General features: G+C 36.2%; 1 protein-coding gene across 1 annotated transcript in view; it reads left to right on the plus strand.

Annotated features, from left to right (window-relative positions):
- The window catches only part of LOC132046606 (protein SWEETIE), a 32,284-nt gene that overhangs the window by 7,542 nt on the left and 11,274 nt on the right, over positions 1-13,468 (plus strand). The window contains exons 9-29 of the mRNA XM_059437286.1: positions 981-1,070; positions 1,187-1,267; positions 1,775-1,843; positions 3,475-3,600; positions 5,106-5,209; positions 6,480-6,612; positions 6,684-6,790; positions 8,412-8,522; positions 8,616-8,783; positions 8,930-9,016; positions 9,226-9,319; positions 9,463-9,531; positions 9,616-9,738; positions 9,824-9,892; positions 9,982-10,086; positions 10,282-10,370; positions 10,824-10,980; positions 11,685-11,834; positions 12,638-12,687; positions 12,855-12,954; positions 13,060-13,116. Coding sequence (XP_059293269.1) covers positions 981-1,070; positions 1,187-1,267; positions 1,775-1,843; positions 3,475-3,600; positions 5,106-5,209; positions 6,480-6,612; positions 6,684-6,790; positions 8,412-8,522; positions 8,616-8,783; positions 8,930-9,016; positions 9,226-9,319; positions 9,463-9,531; positions 9,616-9,738; positions 9,824-9,892; positions 9,982-10,086; positions 10,282-10,370; positions 10,824-10,980; positions 11,685-11,834; positions 12,638-12,687; positions 12,855-12,954; positions 13,060-13,116 — 2,139 coding nt within the window. The remainder of the gene's footprint in view (positions 1-980; positions 1,071-1,186; positions 1,268-1,774; positions 1,844-3,474; positions 3,601-5,105; positions 5,210-6,479; positions 6,613-6,683; positions 6,791-8,411; positions 8,523-8,615; positions 8,784-8,929; positions 9,017-9,225; positions 9,320-9,462; positions 9,532-9,615; positions 9,739-9,823; positions 9,893-9,981; positions 10,087-10,281; positions 10,371-10,823; positions 10,981-11,684; positions 11,835-12,637; positions 12,688-12,854; positions 12,955-13,059; positions 13,117-13,468) is intronic.

Here is a 13,468-nt window from a genome sequence, read left to right on the forward strand (position 1 = left end):
TATGCAGTCCATTTTTACTACACAAAATTTTCATTCAATTGTGGCATTTCATTTGACTAGTTGATGACTAGTCTCATTGCTATATTGTCTTTTTGTCTTTGCTGAAGTGAAGAGAGTTTATTCCACTACAGGAAGCAAATGATGAAGTGTAAAACTGTCTAATTGCTAATGTCTGACAAATCTTGGTTATAGCCCTTCCCTCACCCTGTTTTTATTCATTTGCACGAAATTGCTGTTCAATATAATGCGTTCGTGCTGTTTCTGAATGAGAGTTTTCATCATTACGTCAAAAGTTCTAAGAATGCTTAAGAATTAATAATTAATAATTCCTCATAGCTTCAAGAATTGACTTATAGACGTTATTATGTGAAATAAGATTTACATCTGTAATATACTTGACTGAAGCCTAGATTCAAATTGATAATTCAGGAACTCTGATCATTGCATGCTCTTGGTGTGGCTTGAATTTGATCAATATAATTGTCAATCAAAATGCTTATGGATTTCAATGAACATTCTAATTTGGTTTGTAACTCAGAATAAAATCTACGTTATGATACTACACCTTATGTGATTTGTAACTCAGAATAAAATCTATGTTATGATACTGCACCTTATCTCTAGAAAGACTTGCTTTTAAGTACAAAGTTGCTCAGATACTAACTTTGCTCTATTGTGGACTCACCAACTCCGAATTAGCTAGTGAAATTTCTGGAGGAAATCTAATTTAAGCATGGCGTTTTTAGCTGTAAAAAAAAGAAGCTGAATGTAGTGTTATACAATCACCAAAAGGTAAATTCATAAAATCTTATTTCTAAATGCCAAATGGTTAGACTGGTGTCTATTCAAGTTGTATCCACTTGGTCTTTACCTTAAATTTTATTCCAGGGTTTGTCATCTTCATTGCTTCGTAATATATGCTTTTTTGATTTCGAGATTGTAGACTCAATGTCCTCACCAGTTTTATTGAATAATTGAAGGCATGCATTTTATACATCCTTCGAGTGGGCATAACTGATCAAATGAGCGAACCTACTCAGAGAGGCCTGTTGGTTATTTTGGGCAAGCAGGTTTGTCCTAGTGAATTGTTTTTTGAAAGTTTCGTGTTGAAGTTCTTGGCGGTGTTTTGGATGGATCTTATGCAGTGTGTTGTCACCTGAGCTGCTCTAACAGTTTCTTTCTGCAGCTCCAATCGCCTGATGCTACTCCTTCCATGCGAGTTGCTGCTTTGCGCACCATGTCGTATGCTTTGAAAACACTAGGGGAGGTGAAGGACAATATTCTCTGCTTTGCTTATGGTTAACTGTTATTTGTCCACTTTACTAAACATGTATATGATTTGCTTGGTCCACTTATTGTCTCTGATTGGGGATTGGGGATTGGGGATTCTATGCAGCTTGATTTGGTCTGAATAATGTGGACTTTATTTTGCTATGTGAGAGTGAGAATTTCATCTTTACCTGCTAACCTGTGCTCGAAAATGAAAATATTTTGAGCACGAGTCTGCCAGCTGATGCTATTGCTTGGTTTGACTTGGCTGATATTCACCTATCCTTTAACAGGATTGAAGCAGGGAGGTGATAGGTCTTTGGGTCTCTTGTTATCTGTTTCTAGGATGAATTGATTTGAGCTTATTGCTTGCATAATTAATTGAAATTCATGTTTGGCTCTGCATACATTTTTTTCCAAGAAGCTCTTTTGGTCTATGATAAGTATGTTTAGATTGCTTTGTAGAACTAGTGATTGGTTAGTAATTGGTATGTCCATTATGCAGGTTCCCGCTGAATTTAAGGAAGTTCTTGATAACACAGTTGTTTCTGCAGTTTCCCATCATGAACCATTGGTAAGCTTCTACTATGTTGGTACTAGATGATGAAAGCCCGTGCTAGCACGGGCCCAACACAAAAAATAGTACCACACTTTTCTTTTTAGTCCGTCTTAAAAAGAATGATATATTTTTATGTTTAGAAATCATTTAACTTGAAACTTCCCCTTTTACCCTTTAATGAAATAATTTAAATCCGCACAAATATCTATGACTTGTTTTAGATCACAAGTTTCAAAGATCTTTCCTTTCTATTTTAAACTTCGTGCCTAGTCAAACTATGTCACATAAATTAGGACAGAGAGGGTACCTTTTAGTAATATAATTATGGAATTTTTATTATAGAAAGTATTATAATTCAATTAATTGAAAATATCAATAAATTATTTTACTTAGTCCGCTTCTCCCATATATGACTTTCCTGGTTTGGTTCTCCAATTGAAAGATTTGAAATACACCTTCTCCTACCGAGTTTCATGCCATCATCTCTTTCTACTCAACAACATTGAAAAGCGCTTTCATATGTTAGCATCTGTTGTAGTCTTAAATTTTTAAGTATAGACCAACTTCATCATTTTAAGAAATTATGTGTATACGTTTCTTGACCGTTTATATTTCGTCTTCTTGATGTTATTCCTCATTATTTGTGTGAGACGTATGTGTGTATAAGTTTTAAATCTTTTGGTTTTGTGACTTCTTTAGCGGTTTTTGTGTTCAATTTAAATCGTTATTTCTTTTTTCATGAATTTATCTTTTTTAAATTTTCTCTAAGCGTACCTTTACCAGTTTCTGAACTTATTATCATTATTTAAATGTCCTTTTTTTTTTTTCCAATTGTCTCCTAATTGTTCACGTGGACCCCACCTTAATTTTAAAAAAAAAAAAATTCTACTATTGTAGAAGAGTGGGCCCCACCTTATTTTATTTTGTTTTAACTATATTAGAGGAGTGGGTGGACGGCGATCCAACCCACTCTTCTAATACAGTAGAAAAGAAGAGTGGGTGGACGACGATCCAACCACTCTTCTAATATAGTAGAAATGAGGCTTCCTTGATACGGTAGTAGATACTAGCATGTTTCAAGACTTTAGTTTTCAAGGACAAGCACGTCAAGAGAATCTATAAATCAGGTGCCATAAGCCCAGTTGTGTCTAGCAAAATTTGCAATTTATTTTAACTTGTGCAGAAATGACTCGTTTCTATCATGGTGCTAAATAATAGTAAGTTCTTTTTATGATAAATAAGAAAAAAGTTATTGCTTGAGAAAAACTAGCACTTAGATACACGCACGTGGTACTAGGTCAGATCCAGGTATCTACGAGGCGCACATATGCCAATTAGAGGTGTGTATTTAGTCACTTTGGAAAGTTAAGGTGTCTCGTTGGTAGTTGATGGCAACTTTAGAAGGCTATCTATATATCTCACCTATTTACAATATTCTCAGTACATCTCATGAGCTAGCTTTTGGGGTTGAGTTAGGCCGAGTAGGGAAGGATGGAAAGAGATCCTGTTTATGCCTTAGACTTGTAATAATATGTTTATATACTTCCAAGTTGGAACACCCAAGGTCTTTTATTGAATCCATAATTTACTTTAATTCATTGGTGGTTGCTAACCGTTTCCTAACCCCTTGATTATTGCTTTATTAGGTGCGTGTTGAGGCTGCTCTGACCTTGCGTGCGTTAGCTGAGGTTGATCCTACATGTATTGGTGGTTTGATTTCTTATGCAATAACAATGCTTGGAGCAGTTAGAGAAAATATTTCATTTGAAAAGGTAAAGCCAAGATAAATACTTAGTACCCAATTCTCTAGTTTGTCCTGGCTGTATCAGCAGGTTTAATTTTGTATTTCTCAGTGCTTTTGGTTGTCATGATGGTTGTACTCTGTTCAACATCTTTATCCAATCGCTCCAAGTTGCATGTCTTGGTGGAAATAGGTTATGCATGTCTTGTCTAACTGTTATTATGGTCCATGCACTAGGCCAGCCAACCACACCGCTAAAGTTAAAGATAAAGTCCTAATATTTCTACAAATGGAACTTACGTTGGTTTGTCTCTTTTTCTTAATCATAGTCTTGATTCGCCTGTTAATTATTGTGCTTTTGCTTATACTTCCTGAGTTCCTGCACTTCATTTTTTATGACATTGTTTTCATTTTTGAGATGTTCTTACATTCATTAGTAGTATTATTTTATGCAACTGTCCAGAATTCAGATCAATTAACTATTTGAATTTTAAACTTTTGCGGTGATATTTTCTCAATCAGACAAACTTTTCAACCATTACTTCAACTATATTTTTTTTTCTTGAGAAAATTTACTTTAATGTTTTCTTCTGTTCCTCTAATATAGTACGCAAGTCAATTTAACATTTTGGACTCTAGTTCCATTCAAATATACAACAACAAAAAACCTAGTGTAATCCGACAAGTGGGGTCTGGGGAGGGTAGAGTGTACGCAGACCTTACCCAGGCTGTTAAATATCTTCATATAAAATGAAAAAATGGAATATTTTACGTTCCACTTTCAATAAGACCTCAATTCAAATTCCTCGAGGTGTGTCTTTGTCTTTTCACCAAAAACTTTCCTCAAGATGTGTTTCTGTTGAGTTGGTTTTTCTTCTCTGACAAACTCTGGCCTTTCAGCTTTTTGGCATGATACTGTTATCGTGTCCTTGTCATCAAGGTGATTGACAACATTTTGTTTTGCTAGTGTACTCCCTCTGTCCCATATTAGTTGTCCTGTTTCGCTTTTCGTGAGTCAAGTTGACCAATCTTTGGAGCTAAGAGCCCTTTTGGATTGGCTTATAAGTGGTCAAAACAGCTTATAAGCTGTTTTTTGGTTTTTTAGATGTTTGGCAAACCAGCTTATAAGCTAAAAAAGTGCTTAGAATGAGCCAAAAAAAAAGAAGTTGCGGTGGCCCAACTTATTTTTTTTGCCGCAACTTATTTTTTTTTTGGGCTTATAAGCTGTTTTTTGGTCAAACCAGCTTATAAGGCACTTTTTTTTAAGCTAAGCCAAACAGGCTCTAAATTGGATTAGATCAATTTAATATTTTAAAATTATAATTTAGATATTCAAAAACTACATGAAAAGTACTATAAGTTGCAACTCTTCTCGCTGAAAAACGCTCTCCTATTCCTCCCACTCCATAGTAACCAAATTAGGGTCAAAGCAGCTATGTCCCATGCCTTCTCTCCTCCTCCTGAAACCAGCTGTGCATCATGTCCTATTACAGCGACTAACCAGTTTAATGGTCTATTTTTCCGTGTGATTTACAGGGAACTAATCTAAAGTATGAACTGGAGTGTCTAGATGGTCAGGCTGCGGTTTTGGCAGCTTTGGTGTCTATTTCACCAAACTTACCTCTTGGTTATCCATCTCGGTAATGGCTTCCTCCATTTATGTACAAGCTTTTACAACTTTCTCCCAACAAAAAGCATAACCCATGCGAGTTATGACTATTAATTAGTTTTCCTTATGTACTTTCTTCAGTTTGCAGAATCTCTGCAGTTTTGCCTTTGTTTCCTTATTAGCATATCTACCTTAGTCTCGTCCTTATAATACGAGCTTCCCATTTATAGACGCCTTGGGAAATTTATATAGTCCTGACTCCTAGAAAGCTTCAATCTACTTAACTGAGAGACGTTTAAATATTTCTCACCTGCTAAGCTGATTCTTTTTTGTGCGGACAGCTTTTCTGATTAAAGTGTTAAATTCAGATTTTCCTCCATAGCTCTTTGAATTGCTTTTCGGTTAAAGCACATGTGCAAATTAATATGATATAAGAGTAGGCTAGCTGTAGAAATCTCACTACTTTTCATAGATTAGTCAGCCATGAACAACTAGTCTGACCTTATATTTGAAACTTTGAAGTTCATGATCTCCGCTAATTAGCGGAATATTTTGTGATAGTATTGAACATTTCTGAAGATGTTATTGCAAACATATTGCTATAAAGTGGACTATTATTGTTTAAGGGCGACGATAGGTTTTACCGGGAAAAGTGAGAAGATTTATTTGACAGGAAACAGTATTTAGCATACTTTTAAATCTTTGTATCGCTGAAAATTTGACTGAAAACAATATTTAGCAGATCGGTTATTAGAAGAAAACAATATTTAGCAAATCTTGCTAAGCATACTTTTTGGCTTCCCGTTGCTGTAGATTAACTAATTCCTCAGTGAATTCTTGTTTTCAAGTTGTATCTGTGCCTAGCTGTCATTAAAATTTGACATACATAATATTTACTTTGTTTAGGCATTCATATTGTTCTGACGAATAATGGGTAACAGTTGTATCATTGTCATGGTTGTCTCGCATTTAGAGTGTTACTGAGCTGTATATTTCCTCGGATTTTTTTCTCTGCTGTATTGTTCTTTCTGAAATCCATTTCTCTTCGAGTTACCTATTTCTGTCCTTCTGATATTAGGCATCCGAAGTAACACTACTCGAAATTATCTGAAAACAGATTCGACAGGACTGTAGACTTTTCTCCCTTGATTTGTCATCTGCTCCGTCACTACAACTATTATCTCTGCCTCCTTATCTTTCCAGTCAAAGGCATTTTTATGGTTGTTCGCATTATCATATATTCATGTCCTTTCATACTTTTCTTTATCTTTTCTTGTCTTTTCTTTGGGGACCTTATGCAGTTTGCCCAGATCAGTAGTTGAACTGTCTAAGAAAATGATAATGGAATCAAGTCGGAATCCTATGGCCGCAGCCTTTGAAAAAGAGGCTGGATGGATGCTCTTATCCTCACTGCTTGCGTGCATGCCAAAAGAGGTACAGTAATTGGTTTAGTAGATGTAATGTCTCCTCTTTTGTTTCTCATGGTGCTATTTCATTCGGTGCAGGAACTTGAGGATCAAGTTTTTGATATTCTTTCTTTGTGGGCTTCCGCATTCCAAGGAAATCCCGAACGCCATATCAGTGAAGCAAAAGATCTCCAATCTACCATAAGGTTAGATATGTAAAATTTGAGGAAAATTGATACATGGCAGGTTAGATATGTTAAGTTATATTAATTTGACATACTTAACCTGCCATATGTAATTTATAACATATCTGACCTGCCAAGTGTAATTTTTTCCTAAAAAAAAAGATATGTTAAACTATATAGAAATATTTATTAATATATTGGTAGGATTTTAGGAAAAAATGCATCTGGGTAATGATACAGTGACCTTGTGTGCATATCTTCTATTCAATATCATTTTAGTCAGCCTAGATAACCTAAATTTTGGATAAGCCGGTATATCACAACTCGAACCCACATTAGATGGATGGATACGATAACTATGAGAGATTTATTGTCAGAAACATAAACAGCTAAAAGTGCTGCATATGTCGTCCAGGCTTTTCGCTGTCAAGTGTGTCAATTGCCAAAAAATAATAGAGAGAAATGAACTTCAAGATTGATGAAGTCAGATTTGGTTTATAGGGGATACCTAACGATGAAGTCTTCTTTGTAAGAGAGTGAATGCAGGAACAGATGTCCTTGACCCGTGCTGCCGTGCTTGCACGTAATGCACCAAATGGGAGAGATTAGATAGGCAAAGAGATTTGTGGGTGAATATTGTATCCCTATCAATCCTAACCAGCTTGATGAAGCCTGAAGGCCATACTGTCGTTCCGATTAGCTAATTCTATTGGCCAGCAGTGTTGATATGGAGGAAGTAGATACATGCATATATTATGTACACACATTCAAACAAATCCAGCCCCTTTTACGTGATTGTTTCTTATTCGATGGATTACCTCTTCATCTTACTCCGGCAAACCCCCCCCCCCCCCCCCCCCTTCCTCTTTTCATTTGTTTCTCCGGAAAACTCCTTTGGTCGAGTGGTAATAGCGCATGACGTGTGGGTTAGGCATACGACATTGGTTTGAACCTTGCAACAGACAGAAGGCTGGTATTTAAGTGGAAAAGGGTAGATGAGTGGAGCTGGCCCACTATCACCGAGTTTTGAACTGTGTGTCACTAGCCCTTGAGATTTCTCGGTTATCAAAAAAGAATGTTTTGCTACTTGGAATTCATGCAAACTTAGAAAATAGAAGAAACACAATGGCGGCAAAATACCCCTAGAGTTGATACCAACTCGCTTTCTTAGGTTTGGATGTTATTGACACACTCGCATTATTCAGGAGTCTTTAATTTTTGCCGGATATTGTATTACATTGGCGGGATAGGTGTGAAATGCAAAGAATCCTGACTTTAAGAGAATCTCTAATTTGTTCTAAAAGGCAATTGAGTAGTGAATGAAACAGGCCTAAATCTAGTGAAATGGATATAGACAATTCATATATTTCACTCACCTAATGTGTAGTTGCATTTCTATTGTTGACATATGTTTGCTAGGAAAGCAGATAATATTTGATGCTCTGCTGGGTATCATTAGTATAATTTCTAAACTTCTCTCTCATTATGTTTCTCATTGCAGCATTGTGTACTTGATAAAATGTGTTCAAGCAAATGTCACCTTGTGTTGCTGTACAATTTTAATTCATAAAACTTTCATGTTGTTTTGTGAAGTCTGTGACTATATATGACCTTGTGAAGCTCTTTTCCTTGTTATTTGTAGTGTATGGTCTGCTGCACTGGATGCATTGACAGCATTTATAAAGACTTTTGTCTCTTCTGGTGCTGTGAACAAGGGGATCTTACTTGAACCAATTTTGCTATACCTTAGTAGGTAATGATACATGTGAAAAATGTTCTTATAGATGTTTATGCATGTAAAGTCTTATGGAGCTGTCACTTATGTTTGTGGAATTTGTTAATATAGGGCTCTATCATATATATTGCTGTTGGCAGCCAAAGACCAATTGAGTGTCAAACAGGCATCAGACCTATTTATCATCAAGACACTAATAGCCTATCAGTCAATTTCAGAGCCAACTGCATATCGAAGAGACCATACCCGTCTTATTCAGATATGTGCAACTCCTTATAGGTGAATGTTTGATCCAGCTCATTATGTATTTCTCTGGCAGGGTCACTCCATTTTCCATTTCTTTTCTACAAGGGCATGTATGTTCCTCTTTTTTCTTTTCATTGTTGGAAGAGCAATTTCATTATTCTTTTTTCTTTTTGGGACAGGGAAGCTTCAAAATGTGAGGAAAGTTCATGCTTGCGGGTGCTGTTAGACAAAAGAGATGCTTGGCTGGGTCCTTGGAACCCTGGCAGGTACTTAGCACTAAAATCATGGAACTTGTTCCTTTCTTTCTATGGATCATTTGTTATTTCTGTGTGAGTAGTTTGTTTTCTTAATCATGGTATGGTTAATGATGTGCACATCATACATAATGTTGTCTCCTTCTGACTTGGTAGTTATAAGTTATAAATTATAATCCAATGTAGATATTAGTCATTCATCTTGTTCATTGTTCAACCAGGGATTTGTTTGAGGATGAACTTCGCTCATTTCAAGGTGGAAAGGATGGTCTCGTGCCATGTGTATGGGATAACGAGCTTCCGAGCTTTCCTAAGGTAAAGAACTTTCATGAAGAGATTGACTTTGAAGGAAAAATATAATTTGATTGACGCCATGTAACTTCAGAAGTCCTGAAGAGGTTTTCAATTTTTTCCCGTTGTTTGATATCCATTACTAATACGTGTTATTGATCATGAAGCCGGAGACTATAAGCAAAATGTTAGTGAATCAGAAGCTCCTTTGTTTTGGAAACATATTTGCGTCCGAGGTAAGCGAATATGGTTGGTACCCTGGCCAAGTAGATATGGAGGCATTGGTAGCTTGCAACTTAGTATGTCATTGTTCTTCTCAGGATATTGGTGGAATGCTCTCACTCCTAGAAATGGTTGAGCAGTGTCTGAGAGCTGGAAAGAAACAAGCATGGCATGCGACCAGTGTTACAAACATATGTGTGGGCCTGCTATCTGGCCTGAAGGTGATTTAAATATTAGACTTTTTCTGTCTTATCTGGAGTTTTACATGCCTTACATCTGCTTCTCTTGTGCTGACCTTCCCCGCAGGCCTTGCTTGCTTTACGTCCTGAACCCTTACCATTGGAAGTACTTAGTTTGGCACAGTCTATCTTTCAGGTTCTTCTCTATTTTGAATGCTATTTTGGTGCTATTGCCTTTCTTTACCATTTTCAGTGTTTCTTAGCTTTGGATGTTTACTTTGACAGAGCATTCTGGCTGAGGGTGACATCTGTGCTTCTCAACGCAGAGCATCATCTGAAGGACTTGGTCTATTAGCTCGTCTAGGAAATGATGTGTTCACTGCTAGATTGGTTAGTTCCTTTTGTATCTTTTCATAACCTTCTGGTTCTAGGACAGCTTTCTGAGTTGCATCTTGTAGTGTCATGCAACAACTAGTCTTATTGAATCCCTAAGAACCCTAGTTACACAATGAGTTCCTAAGAACCTCAATTATCCAATAAATGTTCATCTTCTGTTGTCATTCCAACTGGTACGTGTCATTGCAGACAAGAGTGCTCCTTGGTGATATAAATTCAGCCGTTGATTCAAACTACGCTGGTTCAGTTGCTCTGTCACTTGGTTGCATTCATCGCAGGTAAGCTTGGGTGATGTAACTTAGCATTTACCTTTCTTGCATGAACATTTCTTCCACATCTTCTGATAATCTCGAGGTGCTATGGCTTTTTTGTTTTTTGTTTTGAGATTGTTAAATTTGTATTCCTCAGCATTAAGGAATCTGGAGGTGCTACTGTTTTCTTTTTTTCTCCCCTTCCCACCAAAGAACAGATCTTTGATGTTGGTAATTATGCTGAGTGTTTCAAGTATGAATGCACCATAATTCTACTTGTCCATGAGGCAACATATCAAATTGATGTGCAAAGCAGCATTTAAGGTGAATAAATGTGTAATGGTAATAACTGATTGTCTGAGTATAATGCATTCTGGAAACTAAAATTATCTTCCCACGCTTAAAGGTCTGTCTGAGTATGCTGTTTGAATTGTTGCTTGTTAGTTGTCAAAGTCCTCATTCTTTTAATCCTTCTTACAGCGCAGGAGGAATTGCATTGTCAAGTTTGGTTCCTGCTACTGTTAATTCTCTCTCTTCTCTGGCTAAAAGTTCAAACACTGGCTTACAAATTTGGTCTTTGCATGGTCTACTGTTAACTGTGGAGGCTGCTGGATTATCCTATATTTCTCATGTTCAGGTGACTATATTCTCTAATATGATGCATCAGTGTCTCAGTGTTCATCAGTTATCTACTTTTTTTTAAATTATCATGGCTAACATCAGTTATCCATCTTCTGATTTATTGGAGGTCAGACGTATCTCTTGAACAAAGTGATAAATGCTAGAAACTCTCAAACTTCAGCCAGCTGCTTATGGCTCTCTCTTGAACATCTTCCTTATCAAGAAACTAATTATCATGTTGGATCTAATGGAAAAAGTCGACATTAACAGTTTTGAAGAAGGGACCTTTGGATATCAATAAACGTGTCTTGTTAATAGATCCATTAAAATTTACTTGGCTACCTCTGTTCGGAGACGCACTTTTGTTCATTCTACTAATTTATTGCTCCGTTATCCAGAGCATTTGGTTTTGTGTCATCTTGAGATTTGTTAGTGGGTGATCATCCTTCCTCATTGCTCCTCCTATTGAAGCCTGATCAAGATGAATTCTTGATTCAGCAATTTTCTTGAGTTCACTGTTAGGCCTTTAAAGCTTCTCTGCCTGATATGTTATTACTTCCTTTTTTATTAGCCATTTGATGTTTTGATGTTCACAGTGCGGCAAGAGGTTACCCTCTGATATGATAAACAAGGAAGGCTGGATTTGTTATTTGGCACCTCTAGGTTTTAATTCAACTTTTTTGTTTGAAACTGAAGTTTCTGATCTTCTTTGACTTTCAGGCGACACTTAGCCTTGCGATGGATATTCTGTTGTCAAATGAGATTGGTTCGACTAACTTGCAGCAGGCAGTGGGCCGCCTTATAAATGCTATTGTTGCTGTCCTTGGTCCTGAACTTTCCCCTGGCAGCATTTTCTTCTCGCGCTGCAAGGTTAGTCAATTCAATATATAAGCTTATATCTGTATAATTGATCTATATAAAAGACATCAGCAATACCTTAAGAAAACATAAGTGCAAGAACTTCACAAAACTCACATGCATATGCTAGGAAGCTAGTTTAATGTTAAGCAAACTTTCTAAGATTAATAAGTTTCTAGAATTGAGAAATGTTTATGTCATTTCATTACTACCTTTTTTGGTCTCATATGTGCAACTAAGTATATTTTATTGATAAATAAAAGTCATATGGGTTACAATTGTATCATAAGTCTCTAGACATTCATTAAACTCATCATGTTTGTTAGAGTTTCTATATATGTAGTCAAATTTAACTGAGACAAATGTCGGATTTATAATGTACTATTTGTTATGAAATCATTATTTATAATTTCAATCATGTTATGAAAGATGTATGAAATTTCTAGTGTGTGTGTCTTTGTGGGTGTATTAAAGCTTTCAATTATTAATATTTCACATCGTTTTTGTGAGTTTGAACATCAAACTATCAACTTTGGGGGTTGTCTTTTTAATCTCAACCATTTATCTTTTAGCAATTTTCTGGTTAGGTAAACTCATAAGTATAAATGAAAATTATAACAAGAAGGTATCTAATAGGTATAAAATATTTTCTCCCGGTAACACATGCAGCGAATAAATCTTCTGCCATATTAGGTTTGTTAGCATATACATCATTTTGAAGTGGCTTTGTACTTCAGTAGCACTGATTCTCTTTTATTTAGTAGATTTCTAACTTTACTTTTCCAGTTTCATTCTAATCTTTTGTTCTTCTTCAGTCTGTCATTGCAGAGGTCAGCTCCCGGCAAGAGATTGCAACACTTTATGAGTATGGCCACTTGTCTATAAACCAAATAAGAATCAATAGTTTTGAGACCGGTGTGGTTTAGGTCTCAGGGGCACATGAAAGTCATTTGACTTCATCTAGCTTTGTAATATTCATGTTGAATTTCTTGAGTGTTTGGAGTTTATGTTATTTTTCTTGTTAATTTGAAGGAATGTCCGATTTACTCAGCAGCTGGTTCTTTTTGCACCACAAGCTGTTACTGTGCATTACAATGTGCAGACACTGCTCCCAACTCTATCCTCAAGACAGGTAGTGCTTTCTCTCCCATGGAAAAGGTGGTCCGGGGGTCTGGGAGTGACTCCTTTCTTAGATAATCATGTGGGTACTGAAACATCTGAATTTTATTTACAACAGCCAACACTGCGACGTTTAGCTCTATCCACTCTGAGACATCTCATTGAAAAGGATCCAGTAAGTAATTTGACTTCTATGTGCTTTAGATATTTTGATGCCTTAAGGCTAGGTTATGGAAGTTGTCAGGGATATGGACGGAACTATAGCAGTTTTTATGCTTTAAACCCCTTTGTTGTTTACTATATAGCTTGCTCAAATACTAATCAAGACAGGCTAATATTCAATAGTCAAATTAATTGCTTAAGCTCTAGTAACACTATTTCTCTGTTCAAATCTATGTCAAACAGGAATATGGTATTTTTTTATTTTTTATTTTTATGGTGTTGTAGGCAATAAAATATACTCTTCACAAGTCTAAATTCTTGAATATCCTGCAAGAGCAAAACATCAATTGGGTTCAGATCCCTTT

This window comes from Lycium ferocissimum, chromosome 2, assembly GCF_029784015.1.
Source record: "Lycium ferocissimum isolate CSIRO_LF1 chromosome 2, AGI_CSIRO_Lferr_CH_V1, whole genome shotgun sequence".
In the NCBI taxonomy this organism is placed as follows: Eukaryota; Viridiplantae; Streptophyta; class Magnoliopsida; order Solanales; family Solanaceae; genus Lycium; species Lycium ferocissimum.